At 35.0% G+C, this 21,045-nt stretch overlaps 1 protein-coding gene across 6 annotated transcripts in view; it reads right to left on the bottom strand.

Moving 5' to 3' along the window:
* SEC24B (SEC24 homolog B, COPII coat complex component) overlaps positions 1-21,045 on the bottom strand; it is a 91,446-nt gene that overhangs the window by 34,937 nt on the left and 35,464 nt on the right. For 4 of the 6 annotated variants that reach the window (XR_009701007.1, XM_061191163.1, XM_061191162.1 and 1 more), the window contains exons 4-5: positions 16,495-16,599; positions 2,516-2,596 (exon numbers count right to left, since the gene is read on the bottom strand). Coding sequence is in view for 5 of the 6 variants with exons in the window: in XM_061191163.1 (XP_061047146.1) it covers positions 2,516-2,596; positions 16,495-16,599 (186 nt within the window). In the remaining variant the exon portion in view is untranslated. The remainder of the gene's footprint in view (positions 1-2,515; positions 2,597-16,494; positions 16,600-21,045) is intronic. The other 2 variants (XM_061191165.1, XM_061191164.1) reach the window with 1 other exon arrangement.

Genomic DNA, 21,045 nt, shown 5'->3' on the forward strand with positions numbered 1-21,045 from the left:
GGGTCCGAGCCCTGGTCCGGGAAGACCCCACATGCTGCAGAGCAACTAAGCTCGTTCGCCACAACTACTGAGCCTGCGCTCTAGAGCCCGCGAGCCACAGCTACTGAGCCTGCATGCCACAACTACTGAAGCTGTGTGCCTAGAGCCCGTGCTCCGCAACAAGAGAAGCCACCGCAATGAGAAGCCTGTGCACCGCAACGAAGAGTAGCCCCCGCTCGCTGCAACTAGAGAAAGCCCACGCCCAGCAACAAAGACCCAACGCAGCCAAAAATAAATAAATAAAATAAATTAAAAAAAAACAAAAAACAAAAAGTGTTAACTACTCTTTGCTCTAACTTGCCTTTTTATCTGACCCTGACATTTATTAAAAAAAAAAAAGTCCATGGAAGGAGTGGCATATTACCACAGTCCCCTAGAAGTCTGCTTTATTTGCAGAGGCAAAAATGAAAGTATGAAAGACAGTCTAGAATAGTGTCCAGCTCCTAAAACAATGTCTGGTATGTAGTAGAGGCCAAATAAAATTTAATGAATGAATGTTCTTCCTTTATTTAAATTTAAAACAGAAACTAAAACTTGATTAAAACTGGGGGAAAAAAACTGTAGAAAATTTAACCACCATATACAAGAATAACAACAACAAAAAGTCAAATCTAAAATACATGTGTATTTTAATCTCTCATGTCACTGTATTTCACTGTATATTTTCATATAAAAATTATATTCTTCACCAGCAATCAGACTCTGCAAAAAAAAATATGTTCTTAAAAGCATCTGACTTCACAAATTTATTTTTTCAAAGTTTATTGAGGAATCATCTTTCTACTGACTCTCTTCGCTCTCATTTTGAAGAGACCTTCCTAGACATTCTGCTGTCTATTGTCTTGTGCTAATTAGGCAAGCACTGGCTTATTGGCTTTCTGGTAACTTCCCAGACTTCTTAAAAGGACTAGAGCGTCAATGCAGTGTCATATACTTAGATTTCCTGATTGTCTCTCCTCACTGTGATGGGACTGTAAGTAGAAAGGTCTCTTAACATGACAACAGTCATCAGCTTAAGAAATGAAGAACTGGAGTCCTAAACATGGGGGTCTAAAACTTTTTCCCCTTTTTTTAGGAAAAGGACAGTATTTCATACATTTCTATAGTCCCTAAGATCTACCTAGTACCTGACACATAGACTTAATTCAGTTAATCTTACTGTGATAGATGTTCATGGCTTTCCTTAATTTTGGTGCAGTATAAATAGCTAGAAAATTTACCTAAGGTTATTCACTTACTGGCAAAGCACAGTTCATAACAAGATTAAGATTTGTTGATTAAATGAATACAGATAAACACAGCAAGGTCTAACTCCAAGGCCATCATCTTTTAACTACACCACATTAGATGTTTTATTTCAGGTTAATTTGAAGCTCATGAAATACGATAGTTGAATAAATAGTATTCATCTTTTAGTGAATGAAGTAACTCTTCTAGAATATTTTGACAATGGTAATTGCTTTTGGAATGGTCCACAACTTTTTACACACACACACACACACACACTCCCTCTCTCTCTCTCTCTCACACAGATCCCTAGGGAAAGAACCCTTAACCACAAAAGACTGAGTAGCTTATTTAAGTATTCTTGAAATGTTAAAAGGGAACTCTGTACTAAGCTGAGAAGATTAAAGTTTTCTACTGACTCATACAACAGTGATAGCAAGACGGTGTGTGAAGTCCAGCACACTCCAACTTCAATTAAGCTTCACCCTGGATAATTAACAACATGATAAGAAATAAAGCAAAGAGCAAAATTACGTGTTCTGTTAATCCTAAAGTTTGGAATCATCAGAAAGAAAAGACAAAGAAGGAGGTCAGGTGTGGTTGTCGGGCTGTCAGTGATAGGAGACAGGCAAATAAGGAAGATCACAGCACAAGATGCTATAATGAAATAACTAATCATTATAGAAGTTCAGTTCGTAATTTTTTTAAACACTATTCACCACTCCTGTTCCTACATATGACCAAAGTTACTTCCAGATATGGTTAAAAGTAATGCCTCCAAAACCTAACCCCAAGTTGGTTAATCTATTTACCTGGTGGAGGCAGCCAGGAGCCATAGGGGGAGTAAAGAGTCAAAGACTATTTATATTCAGAGGCTAGTTGGAAGAAATTCAAGGACCTAAGCATGAGAACAGAAATATAAAATTTATTTAAGGAATTATTAGCATAAAAAAGAAGGGAAAAGAAGAGAAAAATTATTCAGTATTAAGTCTTTTAGAAAGAGGAAAAAGATAAAGAGCATGGTAACAAAAATCAAATAATAAATTTCCTTAGGCCTCCCAAAAACAGCACCCACAGTTGTTATATGACAATTACACCATTAAATTAAGGCTGAAAAAACCAGGAAAATGTCCCTTTTTTCTGTTAAAAATATAGTCTGCTAATTATGTATAGTACATGTTCATGTTTGAAAGTAATTGATGGTCAGTAACTTTTCAAATAAACATCAAATATGCACAAAACAAATTACCTGGATAGCTGCCTCCTTCTAGGGCATCATAACTGTTGGGCATTGGAGAAGCACTGCTTGTGGTAGAAGAGCTGTCAACACCTAAAAGGAAAACCAAAATATCTACTAAGTTTAAAATGGCAACATATCTTAAAGCAACCTTTGGCAATTTTGAAAAAGATGTTTTGCTGATCTAGGAAAATTCCTGATCCTAAAAACATGAAATGACTGATGTTTAATGACATTTAAAAAACCATACATAAATTTCTGATAATAAGAACAGGGGGCGAAAGTGGGAAGAATACGGAGCTGATAAGTGGAATAAAATTTAAGCAGACACACATGAAGGCATCTTAAAGAAAAGATACACAACTTTCAAAGTAGTCAAACACACAAACATCAATTTTAGACTGATAGAAATGTTAATAAAATCACACCTCAAAGACTGGATCTACCAAATCACAAGCTATTAAATACCCTATATCAATATCACGCTATTTTAAGATAATTAAATTTTAATGACTTTTATACCTCAGCATAGCTGTATGAAACCTTCATAAGAGAGGAATCTATGGCTTGGGTTGCTACCTAGCATGTTACTAAGCTTTTCTATGCCTCGGTTTATTCATCTGCTCAATAAAGATTAAACAGTACCTGCCATATTTAATAAGGTAACGAAAATAAAAGGTACTCTAATAAATATGTGTTAGACTATAAGAATTTTTATTATATGTGTTCGTTCAAAACTCGAAAGATTAACGGGAATATTCAGTGGCCATTTACGATAAAACGTAGTGGTGTCACACAGCTGGTAGAACATGTATTTCTCTCATTCATTCACTTAACAAATATTTTATGGAGAGCCTACAGTTAACATAGGTAGATACACTAGAGTATATACTAATGAATAAAACTGAAAACGCACACAGTCTCTCCCTTGTGTTAAAGATCTTGGTCTTTTTCACCAGAAGACAAAATTCTGTGGTACAGAGGTTATCCCTGGCTCTTAATACCAATATTATAACCGGGTTTAAACTACATTTTAGGTTAATTTTCAACTGTGATATAGAAAGAATAGATATGCATAAGTATCTTTCATTGAATAATCCTGGATAACTACAAGAACTGAGTGTATTGACTCAGGGCGTAATAGCTAAAATTTTTTGTGTAGGAACATTTTGTTATCAGTAAAGAACATGATCTGGAGGCAAAAGACTGTAGCTACATTAGACTCTGTCATTTAATTGCTAAATAACTTTGGGTAAGTGATAATCACCATAATACTCTCTCTTGCAAAATGAGAACAATTTTTTAAATGCCCTATGTGTGCTTTTTAATGTTCTTGTGATACTTAGATGAGACAGTGGTTATGAAGCAACTTACAAAACATGAAGGCTATAAAATAAATAATAGGTGAAAGACACTAATACATACAAAGTGCTTTATTTGTGATAAATAGAATATTGTTGCATATATATGTCATTACTCTTAATTAAGAATGGGAAGTAATGGCTCTTCCTTTTCCTTGTATTTGTGAATTTATAACTAAAGAAGAATGCTGATATACAAGGTCAAAAGTCTTGAAGTAATAGCATTAAAAAACAATACACCAAAACCCAAATATTCACCAAGAGATGAATGGATGAACAAAATGTGGTATATCTATACAATGGGATATTATTCAGCCATAAAAAGGAATTAAGTACTGGTACAGGGTACAATATGAATGACCCTTGAAAACATGCTAAGCAAAAGAAGCCAGACACAAAAGGTCACACACTGAATGATTTTATTTATATGAAATATCCAGAATAGGTAAATCTCTGGAGATAGAAAGTAGATTGGTGGTTGCCAGGGGCTGAGAGGAGGGGGAAATGAGAAGTTACTGCTTAATGAGTATAGAGTTCTTTTTTAGGATGATGAAAATGTTTAGTTTTATCAAGTTCACTACATTTACAAAGTTAGAACTAGATAGAAGTGGTGACTGCACGACAACCCACATGACAGAATCAGATAGAGGTGGTGGTTGCACAACACTGTGAATATATTAAATGCCACTGTATGCTTTATAAATGTTTAATTTTATGTTATGTAGATTTCACCTCAAAACAAAACAAAACCAATATGCCAAGACATTTCAATGGGGAAAGAATATTCTCTTCAACAAACTGTGCTGGAACAACTAGATATCCACATGCAGCAGAATGAAGTTAGACCCTTCCCTTACACCTTATGCTAAAGTTAACTCAAAATGGATCATAGACCTAAATGTAAGTGTTAAAACTCTTAAAATATGGGAGTAAATCTTCACGACCTTCGGTTAGGCAATGGATTTTTACATATGACATCAAAGGCACAAGCAACAAAAGAAAGAAAATAGATATACTGGACTTCATCAAATTAAAAACTTTTGTGTTCCAAAGATATCATTAAGAAAATAAAGAGATAACCCATAGAATGAGAGAATATATTTGCAAATCATATATCTAGTTAATAAAGGTCTAATATGCAAAATATTTACAGAACTCTTATGACTCAACAATAAAAAGACAAATAACCAAATTAAAATGAGTAAGGGATCTAAACAGACATTTCTCCAAAAAAGATAAACCAATGGCCAATAAGCACATGAAAAGATGCTCAACATCACTAGCTATTCTGGAAATAAAAATCAAAACCACAGTGAGATACCATTTCACATCCACTAGGATGTCTGTAATTCAAAAGACAGATAACAGAAAGTTCTGGCAAGGATGTGGAGAAATGGAAGCCTCCACGAGATTGTAAAATGTTGTAGCCATGTTGAAAAACAGTCTGACAGTTTCTCAAAAGGTGGCAAACAGTTATCACATGACCTGGCAATTCCATTCAAGAGAAATGAAAACATACACCCCCACAAACAGTTGTGCGTGAATGCTCACAGAAGCATTACGCATAACAGCCCAAAAGTGGAAACATCCCAGATGTCCAACAACTTACGAACAGGTAAATAAAATGTGATATATAGGCACACAATAAGATATTATTTAGCAATAGAAAGGAACACAGGACTGATACATGCCATAACACGGATAAAACTTGAAAACATTATGCTGAGAAAGAAGCCAGTCACAAAAACCAAATAGTGTATGATCTATTTATATGAAACGTTCAAAACAGACAAATCTATAAAAACAAAAAGTAGATTAGTAGATTAGTGCGTGTATGTGTGCATGCGTGCGTGTAGGGAGACAAGAATAGGAAGTGACTGCTAAAACATGGAGTTTCTACTTTGAGGTGAAGAAAATATTCTAGAATTACACAGTGATGGTTGCAGAACTTTGTTTAAATTTAAATGAGTGAATTTTATGGTATGTGAATTATATCTCAATAAAGTTGCTATTATAAAAATACCATAGAGAACAAACGTATGGACACCAAGGGGGAAAGTGGCAGGGGGATGGGGGTGGTGGTGGGATGAACTGGGAGATTGGGACTGACATGTATACACTGATGTGTATAAAATTGATGACTAATAAGAACCTGCTGTATAAAAAAATAAATAAAATAAAATTCAAAAAAAAATACCATAGAAGCAAAAATAAACAAATGAGACCTAATCAAACTTAAACGCTTTTGCACAGCAAAGGAAAACACCAACAAAATGAAAAGACAATCTACGGAACGGGAGGAAAAAATTGGCAAACGATGAGACCGACATGAGGTTAAATATCCAAAGTACACAAACAGCTTATATAACTCAGTATCAAAAAAAACCAAACAACCCAATCAAAAAAATGGGCAGAAGACCTAAATAGACATTTCACCAAAGAAGACATACAGATTATCAACAGGCACATGAAAAGATGCTCAACATCACTAATTATTAGAGAAATGCAAATCAAAACCACAATGAGGTATCACCTCACACTGGTCAGAATGGCCATCAACAAAAAGTCTACAAATAAGAAATGCTGGGGAGGGTGTAGAGAAAAGAGAACCCTCATGCACTGTTGGTGGGAATGTAAATTGGTGCAACCACTATGGAGAACAGTATGGGGGTTCCTTAAAAAAGTAAAAATAGAGCTACCATATGATCCAGCAATCCCACTGTTGGGGGTATATATCCAGAAAAAATAAAAACTCTAATTTGAAAAGATATATGCACATCAATGTTCAGAGCAGCACTATTTACAATAGCCAAGACATGGAAGCAACCCAAGTGCCCATCAACTGACAGTTAGCTTAAGGACATGTAGAGAGTGTGTGTGTGTGTGTGTGTGTGTGTGTATTTATATATATACACACACAATAGAATATTACTCAGCCATAAAAAAAGAATGAAATATCGCCATTTACAGCAACATGGATGGACCTAGAGAAAATTATACTTAGTGAAGTCAGACAGAGAAAGACAAATACTATATGATATCACTTATATGTGGAATCTAAAAAATAATACAAATGAATCTATATACAAAACAAAACAAAGCTTTTGCACAGCAAAGGAAACCATAAACAAGACAAAAATACAACCCTCAGAATGGGAGAAAATATTTGCAAACAAATCAATGGACAAAGGATTAATCTCCAAAATATATAAACAGCTCATGCAGCTCAGTATTAAAAAAACAAAAACAACCCAATCCAAAAATGGGCAGAAGACCTAAATAGACATTTATCCAAAGAAGACATACAGATGGCCAAGGAGCACAAGAAAAGCTGCTCAACATCACTAATTATTAGAGAAATGCAAATCAAAACTACAATGAGGTATCACCTCACACCAGTCAGAATGGGCATCAGCAGAAAATCTACAAACAACAAATGCTGGAGAGGGTGTGGAGAAAAAGGAACCCTCCTGCACTGTTGGTGGGAATGTAAATTGTACAGCCACTATGGAGAACAGTAGTGGAAGTTCCTTAAAAAACGAAAAATAGAATTACCATATGACCCAGCAATCCCACTACTGGGCATATACCCAGAGAAAACCATAATTCAAAAGGACACATGCACCCCAATGTTCATTGCAGCACTATTTACAATAGCCAGGTCATGGAAGCAACCTAAATGCCCATCGACAGACGAATGGATAAAGAAGATGTGGTACATATATACCATGGAATATTACTCAGCCATAAAAAGGAACGAAATTGGGTCATTTGCTGAGACGTGGATGATCTAGAGACTGTCATACAGAGTGAAGTAAGTCAGAAAGAGAAAAACAAATATCATATATTAACGCATATATGTGGAACCTAGAAAAATGGTACAGATGAACTGGTTTGCAGGGCAGAAATTGAGACACAGATGTAGAGAACAAACGTATGGACACCAAGGGGGGAAAGCGGTGGGGGTTTGGGGGTGGTGTGATGAATTGGGTGATTGGGATTGACATGTATACACTGATGTGTATAAAATTGATGAGTAATAAGGACCTGCTGTATAAAAAAAATAATAAAATTAAATTAAAAAATTAAAAAAAAAAAAACAAGAAAAAAACCCAAAACAAAACAGACTCACAGACATAGAAAACAAACTTATGGTTACTAAAGGGGAGAAGGGGGTGGGACAAATTAGGAGTATAGGATTAACAGGTACATAATACATAATACTACTTAATTATGCTGCTTAGCTTCTTCTTTCCATGTCAAATCAAATATTAATGCTTAAAAATATTGCCCATTTAGATAATAATGCTATAGTAACAAACTATAAAGTATTAATTTGATAGAAATATTCTATTTTATTTATTGGATAATTTGAAACCTGCTAGTTTAAAATTCACTTTCAGGGCTTCCCTGGTGGTACAGTGGTTAAGAATCCGCTTGCCAATGCAGGGGACACAGGTTCGAGCCCTGGTCCAGGAAGATCCCACATGCCACGGAGCAACTAAGCCCATGAGCCACAACTACTGAGCCTGCGCTCTAGAGCCTGCGAGCCACAACTACTGAGCCCGGTGCCACAACTACTGAAGCCCGCGCACCTAGACCCCGTGCTCTGCAACAAGAGAAGCCACCCAATGAGAAGCCCATGCACCGCAACAAAGAGTAGTCCCCGCTCGCCGCAACTAGAGAAAAGTCTGCACGCAACAACAAAGACCCAATGCAGCCAAAAATAAAAATAAATAAATAAACTTATAAAAAAATAAAATAAAATTCACTTTCAGGGACTTCCCCGGTAGTCCAGTGGTTAAGAATCCACCTTCCAATGCAGGGGACATGGGTTCAATCCCTGGTCGGGGAACTAAGATCCCCACATGCTGTGGGGAAACTAAGCCCATGCGCTCTAGAGCCCGCGCACCACAACTAGAGAGCCCGCATGCCTCGACTAGAGAGAAGCCTGTGCGCCACAATGAAGAGCCTGCGTGCTGCAACAAAAGATCCCACGTGCTGCAACTAAGACCCAATGCAGCTAAATAAATAATTTAAAAAAATTTTTTTAATTCACTTTCAGAAGAAAAGAACAAATGGAAATCTCTATTTTGAACTTGTTAAAATACCAAAGCAACAATAAAAGTTATAAATCCAGATGAACCACTAAACTAAACAGACTCAAACTTTGCTAAAACTTTGCTATTTTTCAGATTAATTCTAATTAGGTTATGCCATTACTGCCAACACAAATCAAAATGATATTTTTTAAAAAGGTACATTATGAAACATGTCAATATTCTAAACATGCTTAAAAACACCTTCACTAGTTCCCCTACCATTTTACAGAATAAGGTCTAAATGCTTTTATACTGCCATAAAAAAAACTTCAAAATTTGTCTTCCACTTTCCTTGCCACCTCCATCTCCCACCTGTTCTTGTACCACTTCCCTCTTTTACCTTATAACACAGTCACACCCAACTTCTCACTCTTCATCCCAATACACTATTTTTTGTGTTATGTACCATACATATTGGTCTGTTAGCCTAGATTTTCTTTTTCCACATGGCAAATTCCTACTCATCCTTCAAATTTCAAACCCTTCCTAAAACCTTTCTGACATGCCAATGGAAATCATTTCTTCTCTTATATAGGGACATTTTCTTAACCCTGAATTACTGTACTTTTCAAGCTGTACTGTAATCACATATGATATCTGCTTCCCTGTCATATTATTAGTATATAGAGGCAGCTATGCTACTGTATTGATATTTGGCACCACGATACCAAGCAAAATACTGCTTTCTAAATACGAGCTAGTTTTAGTCAAATGAGCAGCTTTGGTACTTGTCACCACTCTTAAAACCTCTGATAGGTCCAGTTTGCCTTAGTCACTTCACGCTACAATTAGTGATAACAAGTATTCTGAGATCAAACGGAGGATGAATATGAATGTAATACTTGGGAAACATTTTCCCTCATTCTTTTACTGGCTCTATGTCACAGGTTGAGAGAAGAAAAGGGGAAGTCAGAAAAGAGGGGGGAGCTGAATCTGAGGAAGTAAGGAGTAAGGTCAAATGAATAGCTCAGAATCCGTGAAGTTGGGGGAAAAAAACCAGGATGCACTGAAGCCTTCTAAAAAAAACTTAAGCCATTCTCTCTCCATGGGTCAACAAAGTCTAATATACTTACTTACTAGTATTGTTCAACTTGAAATTAACCAGGTAATTTGAGATTTCATTTCCTCATAACTTGTATAAAACATGGAAAAACTGTAAGTCAAATTCCATCTCTACCACTTACCAGTTGAGAGAAAATGGACGAGACTCCTAATATTTCTGAGCCATTCCTTATTTGTAAAAACAGATGTTATAACACCTACTCCACAGGCCTAATGTTAAGATTAAACAGCTATAACAGATATAAATTAAACAGATACTAGCCAGAGATTCAGGAAATGTTCTTCTTTTTTTCCCTTCCCTCTTCCTATGCTAAAACAGTGCTACAAAAGAGGGGAAAAGAAAGACCAAGACAAGAACCTCCTGATGGATAAGGCCAATCGTTTGTTCTCAGACTTCAACCAAACTTTCCTTAACATTTATCACTGCGAACCAAGTTACTTTTGATTTGTAAAGATGGTTCTCTTCTTTCAGTAATACTCTGCTAATACTCTCCCCCCCTCTCCAATCTTCCTTCTACCTTAGTCTAAGAACTCTTATTTCTCACTGGCTTATTCCAAAAGCTTCAAGCTCTCATCAATTTCTTCTGTAAGTGCAAAATCAATTTGCATTTCCAAAATGCAAGTTTGGTTATGTTATTTTCCCATGTAAACTCCTTCAGTGACCTCTCACTACCTTCAAGATAAAATCCAAACCCCTTACTAGAAAACTCAAGGTTCTTAAAGATCTTACCCAGCCATCCTACTCACCCTCATTCAATTCTTCTTGCCACTGCTCTCTGCAAACCATAGGTCCCAAACTCACTAAAGTTCCCCAAATATGCTACCTTCTCTCAAGCGTCTTGCTTTGTTTCAAAAAGTGTCTCTGCCTCTCCCCAGATCCCTCACTTGCCCAATTCCAAGTTCTTTCAGATTCAGTTTAGGTTCCCCTGCCCGCCCTCCACGAGAATCCTCCCTGTCATCCCACCCTACATCTGGTTCCAAATTCTCCTATGTATTCCTATAAAACACTATGATTAACACAGGACTTACTATCATTTTGTTCTATATTCCAAATCAGACTGTGAGCTTCTTGGGTTTTTAATCAAGCTCACAAATAGGGAATTATTAATTTGTTTAAAAATTGGTTGTTCAGAACTCAGAACACACTTTTTCAAAGAAATAATGAAATAACTGGCATTTATTATCCCAAGTTGTTTCATAAGCACTCTTAAAAAAACCCATAATCCATATTATTGATTAAACACTATACATTTATGACAGGCTGGAAAAAATAAAGCATTTGCAAATGTTTAGTATTTCAGTTAATTAGTTTTAGGGCTAGCCTAGACATTCAATCACCATCCAATCACTATTTCTATTTGAAAGTGCCTTCTGAATTCTAACTCTGGACACTGGTACCAAATCTCCTTCTGCTATAGTCCTAATACTCTGCCCTCTTCCACTGTACAGAGAGTTGGAGTTTCCAGCTATAGCAATTATATATACAGGATGTTTGCAAGCTAGATGTTCAGGTAACAGGTATCATCTGCAAACACATGACCACATTTTCTTTTCAATGTATATGAATACTGAAAACCCTGAAACTAATACTGTTCATAATGGCATGGATATCTTTTTATATCCTTCACAGACCTAGGACATGTATTCAATTTCTAAAATTTAAAAAATATACTAAATATGTATCGAATTTAGTTGAAAGATATTTATTTGTTAAAATAATCACATAGAAAAAAAAAATAATAATCACATAGTACATCAGTTAAAGAGAAAGATAGATTTGAACCCTTTTAGGGATTTTCTTTGGCGGGGGGTAGGGGAGTGGTGGAAGGAAAGGGAAGATGTTGATCAAAGAGTACAATCTTCCAGCTATACATGTTCTAGGGATCTGGGGATCTAATGTATAGCATAATGACTATAGTTAACAATACCATATTATATACTTGAATTAAAAAAAAAAGAATTTTCTGTGGAAGTTTGAGATAAGGCCAATACTGTGCTGTTATCTACAGGAGTTGACTTAATTTGTTCTGTATCAAAATACAACATTACCTTTTAAAATATCCAAGCAAACCATAAACATATCATTATCTGTGACATAGTACCTGGCACTGAATAATTACTATTAGCCTGTGTGAAAGTCAAATAAAAACTGACTAGCACCTTAAAACTCATTATGAAAAAAATCAGAAGTTTTTTCCTAACATCATTTACAAAATATAGCATCAAGCTGTCACATTACTAGAGCCATGGGAGAGAGCTTCCTGTTGTCCTCTGGCCTCTTCCTAACCTGAAAACTCCCTAGAGGAAAGGCACTGGGAGTATGGATAGCAGGTGACAGAACATTAGCTGACAGTGTCTCCCAGGGACTAGGGCTGATACTGATCTTTGGTTTTTTACTCCCCTCTTTCACTTTATTTCACTGCTTACTCCCTTTCACTCCCATTTTCAAGTTAGTATTTCTTACTAGTATAGGTATGACAGTACTTGTCTTCAGTACTGAATCTAAAACTAATAAAAGGTCCACTCTAGCACTAACAACTGAAGGAGTGAATACCTGTGACTGAATAAACTTAGTGAGGAATTTAAGATATAACCATTATGGGAACCTGATAGCTTGCTATCTGCTCAAGCTTTCTTTAAGTTTATTCTCCAACAATTCTGAACTTTTAGAAGCTGCCAAGAAAACATAAGACTGTCTCTAGTACAAAATCCTATTTTAGTTTCCAAGTGTGCATTTAATGAGGAAACCTTAAAAAGGAAGCCTATTTGTAGCATGTAATTTAAAAAATTAGATGGTTTAATGTAAAATCAGAACTGAAATCAAAATTTCCTTTTAAAACTGAAAGTTTTAAATAAATATCCGTGTACTTGACTCCTGGATAGACCCGCTGTCAAGGAAACCCTAAGCTTTAATAAATGAAAAGCGAAAATAAGAGGATAGTTACTTTAAATATAACTATAAAGAAGATTATTACTGATTTCCAAACCGGCTTGCTAGTTGATATTTCATTACTGCTTAATAAATTTTTCCAAAATTGGAGAATAATCCACATAAACTAAACACACAAAAATCTCATGATTATAGGGAATGAATACCACTGAAATGCTTAAAAAATAGAGCACTCCAAAATCTCTACTTGACAGATACACTTATATGTAATCTCCGCACCAATTTGAGGCATTCTTTTACTTTTTTACATATGAAAAAAATACTGTAACTGAGCAGGATTTTAAAAATAAAATAAAATTCATTTTAAAGCTAGATTTCCTTTCCATTTTTTATTTCCCCTCACTTAGAATGTCCCTTTAATTTGCAATCAACAAAAATAGGACTTTTTTTTTTTTACAAACCATGAAGAGATAACACCAGGATCCTAGTAAAAATGTCCATAGTCCAGTCATTATTTTGCTGCATAATAAAAAAGGCAAAGGAGGAAGACAACACGTAAGAAATGCCATGGTGACCACTGCCATGTGCCCTTTAGTTCCCACCTATTCCAGGGCTTTGTGTTCTCACTAGGAGATAAAGACTATCCTCTTCACACCTCTCTGCAGACAGACCTCGGTTTGAATCTCCGCTCTGCTACTTAGGAGTTGTGTGACCAGAGACAACTGTTACTATACATGTTCAGATCGTAGTCAACTCATCTGCAAAATGGAGCCAATTATCTCTGCCTTGCAGGATTGTTGAGAAGAACAAATTGAGATAAAAACATGTTCTCAATGTTAGTAATGACACCTAATTTTTTTTTGAGAGATTTTACCATTTGCCAGACACTGTTCTAAGCTCTTTACGAAGAATACCTTCAATCCTCAAAACAACCATATGTAATTGTTACTGTTATTATTCCTCATTTACAGATGAGTAAATTGAGACTCAATGAGTTTAAGAAACTTGTCTAAGGTCACAAAGTTAGTAAGTGACAAAGTCAGGATTTGAATTTAGAAGAAAAGACACAAAACCCCACAGCTTTTAGCTCTTTAGTGTGGCATCTGGCACACAGTAAGTACTCAAAAATGTTAGGTATTATTAAAATCTAAAGGCTGTGAGTTAAGAATTTTGGGATTTTTAATCTGTAATATATTCAAGAAAAAAGTAGTTAAATAAGATAAGGTGATAGGAGAAAAGCCATAAATGCTAAATCTTTTTGATTTTCCAATTTTTTTTTCTAAGTAAGGAAAAGCGGTTTTCAACCACTGCACCTAATTGTAAGCAGAACAAAAACGGGGGTAATTTAGGCTGACAAATAACATTACGCAAAATAACACATTTTTGAAATGTGTAAAATAAGGATCATGAGATTAAAAAGTGAGACATATGTAGGATCTGAATAATATATACATTAAATAATAATAATCATTCAGGGCCTGGGAGCAATGACCCATCATTAGCAATGACCACACATTACAATCAGATCTTGGTTTCTAAAACACCCTTCTCTACTATAGGCACCAGGACTAAAGGAAATGGTTTGTCCCAGGCTTGCAGCAGCCCAAATACAAGATGAGCTAGGAACGTCTTATCGAGGACTTAAGGTACTTAAAATAAGTGCTTAAAGATTCATGGGAACATTTAAAAAAGACAGTTTGAAGGAGCTGCTACTGGCCAGGACAAGTTGCTATCAAAATAATTAATGACACTAATGGATTATTACCCACTGAATAAAATAAGAATCCATGATTCAATATGAACCCAAAGAAATCAACAAGGGAGAAGGGAAAGCTCTTCTTCACAATGAAACCTCAACTCATAAATATAGAAGGAATGTTGGAACTAGAAAATCACCAATGAATGTTAAAACTAATGAGTGACGGTTTAAAAAAAAGAACAGGAAATTTACGTAGTATCATAGAATTTCCCCACAAATTACTTACTAATTTCAATGGAAAAAAGAAGTACCTTTACAGGTGAGAAACCTGGCAGACACCATCTTAATCAAGTGATCAAAGTTAACATCATCAATATGGGGACAAATCAACAACATGTGCCTCGGACAGAATGTACTGAGAATACAACATTACTTCAGTGGTAATCTTGCCAAAAAATGCATGATTTGAATCTAATCACAAGTACACACCAGATAACCCCAAACTGAGGGACATTCTACAAAATAACTGGCCTCTATTATTCAAAAATGTCAAAGTCAAGAAAGAGAAAGAAAGGTTAAGGGACTGTTCTAGTTTGAAGGAATCTCAACAGAAATGACGACTAAATTCAGTGCATGACCCTGGGCCATGGAAACAGCTATAAAAGATCTTACTGAGACAACTGTTGAGATTTGACTATGGACTGTGTAACAGGTATTATTGCAACAGTGCTCAATTTCTTGACAACTGTATTGTGTTTATGTTATGTAAGGCATTGTCCTTACAGTCAGGAAATACATACTGGAGTATTTAGAGGTAAAGGTTCATGGTATCTCCACCTTCAAATGACGTAGGAAAAAATGTTTATAGAGAGAAGCAAATGCGGCAAAAATGGTAAAGTGTATACGGTAGTTCCTTTCACTCTTCTATAAGACTGAAATTATATAAAATAAAAAATTACCCCAAATTCAGAAAGATAAATGGGTATGTAGATTTTTAAGGTAAGAAAAATTACTCTCCATCTGGAACCCTCTATTTTCAACCCACCACCTCAAATCATGCATAAGGATTTGAATATTTAAAAAATGCAAAGGAAATGGAAACTTTTAGTTAAGCGGATTGTTTACAGAGTAAATCCTTCCACTCAATTATAAAGATAACAGACAGAGAATCATGGTCATGTATAATAACCTGAAAGATCATCACTTATTGGTTCAGTCAAACTATTAGAATTAATGGACGAACTGAATAGTTTAATACTCAACAGTTATACTTATCAAAGGCAGAAAAAGATATTAAACAGCCTGCAACACATAATCGCATGCACGGTTTCTTCACCTAGCATGATGTGAACTACTACTTCATGAAGCAGGAAAATAAAAATTTGGGGTCTTCTAAATATATGACAGGAAAGGCCACAAGGACTTCAGAGGAACAATGTCCTATTTCTCTTTCACTTTTATAAAGTCCACATGATTCATTTTGATTAGACTAAAGTAGCATGCAAAGCAGAAAATAAAACATCCCTAAAAGGAATCCTAAAAGGGTGCTACAGCAATCATCAGCCAAAAGCTTCAGTCAGGACTCATTCTTTTGCATGTGGCATGAGAGAAAATGCACTTCGGAAAGAAGAAAGCACTCTATCATCATGACAAATGCATCGTTACTTACAAAATGGTAGAGATGTCCAAAGGAGAAAACACAAAACAAATAAACATGCAAAACACCTCATTTCGAGTGACCCAACCTTCTATAACTGAAACCAAGCTATTGAGCTAAATCTGCAAAGACACATTTTTTAAGGACTAGTAAGACTGTGGACATAAAAAGAAAACTCGAGTAGGAAAAGATCAAGAACTGGTGTAAAGCTAAAGCAGACCTGCTTCCTCATCCTCCTCCTCCTCTTCCTCATCATCGGAAGTGGATGACAAGGGAGTTGGTGCGGAGCTAGCTTGATTATTAACATATTCACCATACTGCATGCCTGTAAAGTGGAAAGCACAAACACAAGAGTCAAACCAACAGGAAAGATGAGAAATAAAATTCTCACATTGCATTAAAAGTGAGAAAGAACTCTGACATTCCGAAGAACATCCCAGCATGCATATTAATATCAGCTAATTTATTATCAAAACTGAAACAAACTGTTAGAAAATCTCTGCGAAGCAGTTTAGTAAAAGCAGCTTTAATATGAACTAATTGGTTTAAGTGTAAAAAAAAAAAGTACCATGTCTGACACTGTTAATATTTAGGAAACTGCACTGATATTCTCTGAACATTTTACTGAGCTCTATATATGTTTACCTTCTTTGACCTTGGGGCCCTTGTGGTGTACTTCCTTTGGGACTGTGTATTCTTGGTGAGCAGTGATCATTTCTACTGAAATGAATTTATACAGCACACAACACAAGTATAGATACTTGGTACCTTCCTTCTGCTAATGCCACCCTGCTGGTAACTCAGTTCTCATAACGGAAAAAGAATGACAGTTAAAGAAAAGAACTGTATTGAGCATAGTTCTCTGCTCAGAGTAGACGCTCAAAAAAAAAAGGCTTATTAACTGTGGCCCTACAAGTGAGACAATTACAGAAAAGTAAATTTTCTGAGATGGCCAATCATCTCAGCATCAGACTAATGCCTACATGTGAGTCTGAAGTAGGTGAATGAGACTAGTCCTCAGTGTGAGATACAGCAAGAGAAAGCAGAGTCTGTGGAAAAGGCACAACAACTGGTAACTGTATAGTACTTTCCTTTAAAAAAAAAAGTTGATTGCATATTTTTATTATTTGATTAATCTAGCAAAATTAAGACAAAAAAATTAACATCCACAAAATTTCTAAGGGATAAAATTTTTAAAACTTAATTAAAAACGCAAACGCTTCATAAATAAGAATAAACATCCTTACAAAGAAAAATCTTATAGCTCAATTTGAAAAAACAGTAACATAGTGTGGATTTTCAAGAACATTTCACAATATTGGAAGCACAATGAAGCCCTGCCTCACCGAAAAAATCATGTGGTAGACCTCTGATGCTCTCTTCATTGTTTTTTTCAGATGACCTTTTTAATTAGCACGGAGAAACATAACTCATGCCTATAGTAATAAAAAAGCTATTAAAGAGTAAAATCTGAACTTAGAAGAGAGCAAAGGTTAAACTGTATATGAATGAAGCTTTGATCCTCATTACTAAAGAAGTCATGGAAAAATCTGCTAGCTTTACTGAAACATGTTTTAGATACAGATAACATGGCAGTTATCACAAATTCATCTGAGAAAGTAAAAATCAATGTAAAATAAGTTCAGGCAACACAAAAAGTAAACTTGATACCTTGAAAGACCAAATTCAGAGTGGCATGTTCCTCTAATAAAGGCCTAGTTAAAATGAAAATTTGACTAATATTAGACCTTAGGTTAAATATACTAAGAAGTTTATAACAGATATAAGTTAACAGTAAAAAGATTTTATAGAAAAGAAATTCTTCAATTTAAGAACTTCTTTAAAAACAAAGTACTTTCCCAAAATGCCAATTAGCATTGCACTTTAAAAAGTACACATGTAGGTATGTATATAATAAGCAGAAATAAGAGAAAGAAGAAAAAAAAGAAATTACATTTACTGTGCTAAGCTAAGAGAGGCCAAAAAGCAGGAAGAAAATCCATTCTTTTCATGACTGAATCATTCTGTAGACTGCTGACTCTAAACAAAGAAGCCAAAGCATAGGGCAAACCTATATGTATTATAAGACAAATATTTTCCTCTCTTTTTCCAGATTTACTGAATAAAAACAGATATCACATATTATTGGAAAAATATCCAATGCTTAATTGGAAGCAAATGAGATGGCTATCCAATGATTAAAGAAAAATTTATAGAGCAACTACTTAATGCACTGGAACAAACCTATAAATAAGAACAGAGTAATATTATTTATTACAATATCATTTTAGATTATACAATGGTTGCCAACGTACTGTATTAACAGAATGTCACACAACATACTTCATTTTACTGTCCTAAAAAAAAGATGCAATCCTTTTTGAGAAGTGCCGGAGATGAAAGTATCAAGATTTAAGCTCTTCCCAACTGCGACTCAATATTTAAGGCTCAGAATTTAGCCTTCCTTTGCTCGTTTAAGTAAACTTTGTTAAAAGCTTGGGAATACTAACGGCAGAAGAATATGATATTTTAGTTAATCCACAGAAGAACGGTAAGAGCTCCAGAATAACAATCAGTTCATACTTAAATGCCCTGCTCTAGGTTGTATACAGCACACTGTCGAAATGTCCTGGGGTACCTCCCACCCCAGCCATCACCACCAAACAAGGAAGGAATGCCACACTCCCAATTCATTTTGTCTTAAGCAGAGCTTCCAAGGTATGAATCTAGAAAACCAAGAGGCGGGACGCTATTTCACAGACTGAATGACATGATGAAGAGCCTGTTACTGGTAGGGCCCCAATATCTTTAAAAAGACATTCTGTTTGAACTACCTGTCATTAAAGTACCTTCAGGCCAAATTCTCCAGGAGAGTTGGAGTTGCTTAATAAAAGGCATCTTTACTGTTCCCTAGATACAGTAACACTGGGAATAAATAAAACTAGTCTTAAGAGAAAACAAATCCCTTGTGGAGGTTAGCTTTTTTAAATTCAAGAGTTCAGACTTTTGAGCAACTGTTACCTTTCCTAATCTGGTCTTCTAACTAGGTACACACACTAGAAGACTTTGCAAGGGTTCCCACGAAAGAAGGGTTTTAAGGGAATCACTCTCCACAGTACTCTCTTTCCTACATCTTATCCACCTAAGAAAGTACCTGTGTTAAGAACAGACTTTTTCTCACTTTACAAAGGAAACACATTTCCTTAACTTATCCTAAATCTTACTAGGAAAGCTTCCTCCTTCTTTAAATGATTGATCAAGGCGCCCTAAATCTACAGACTATCTTTTACCTTGCCATACATGCTGCAGTTAAAAATGAAACATATTAGAAATAGGGTTGGCTTTATTAATTCAGCAAAAGTGAAAAGTAGGGTGGCGGCAGTAATGATAAATTTATTTAATGATTCTGCATGTGTGAAGGCCCCAACCACTACTGCCAAAGAATCCATTGCTTTTGAAAGAGTCACATGAGAACAAAGCAAAAACAGTAAGAAATACTGAACAGACAAGCAGCAGGACATTATGGATAAAGATGGGGTCTCTGGGTTCAATTCCAGGTAATACCACTTACTAGCTGTGTGTCCTTGGGCAAAATTACTAACCTCTCTGTTCTTCATTTATATCATCTGTAAGGTGGGGTAATAACTACCTCAAACAGCTGCTGGGAGGATTAAATGAATTAATATATTTTAAATCTTATTAGAATGGTGCTTGAAATATAGTAAATACAAGTATTCACTACTATTACTATTGAACTTTAAAAACATGTTTTTGTATATATTTAATTAAAAACAATTATTTTCAACTATTCTTAATACTTATCCCTAGAGCAAGTCATTAATTAGAAAAAGAACCTTCTACCAACCTGAATAATATTCTTAGTAATGCTAGTTCTTTTAAAAATAAGTAGAACATTTTCTAGGACTACCAGTCTTTTTCAAGAGACACTGGATAAAACTCATAGGTAAAAATTCTACATGTTTCTTTCAGAAGTTATGAGATGTTCAATAAAGTACTTTACAACCTATTTTATCATAAAATATTTATGATGGTTATAATCATTTCATATCCCCTTATACTTTATACAGTACTTAACGCTTTCTACTTCCTTTTAACCAAAAAAAACCAAAAAACAAAAATTTACTAGCAGGTAAACCTATTAGTACTTAGTAGTATATATATATATATATATATATATATATATATATATATATATATAAAATAAAATACATGGGAACATTTTTATCATGATGTATGATGAAATTGAGTTATTTCTAATTTTTATGCTTGATTCCTATTTAAACACTAAAAAAAAGCCAAATAACAAAAGTTTGATACACACTATGAATATATTTACCACAGGAATACAATGCTTTTTAATATAATCCTTGCTTCACAAATAGCCTAATATTAGGTACATATTACAATGTTTTATTGCAAATTTGGCAATGAGAAACAGCATATTGACTCACTGCCTAGTTTTTATAACCTATACTATAAAAAAGAATAATCTTTGACATTTAAATTTGATTGGTCTTAGTAATTTGGTTTAGGAGATGTAGGATGCAATTTATTTCTCAGCGGAGTTTATGATACCCCTTGAAACTTCAGGAACACATTTGTTTGAATTAAAAAATTAAATCAGGCTTTTTGACAAAGAATAAAATTTGTGTCACTGGTTTGAAAATGAGGACTGCCTTTGCCAATTAGGTTATATGGAGATGCCATCCGTGAGATAAATGACTTACATCACAGCTTGAAGTTTTTGATA

The sequence above is a fragment of the Eubalaena glacialis genome, chromosome 5 (genome assembly GCF_028564815.1).
Source record: "Eubalaena glacialis isolate mEubGla1 chromosome 5, mEubGla1.1.hap2.+ XY, whole genome shotgun sequence".
In the NCBI taxonomy this organism is placed as follows: domain Eukaryota; kingdom Metazoa; phylum Chordata; class Mammalia; order Artiodactyla; family Balaenidae; genus Eubalaena; species Eubalaena glacialis.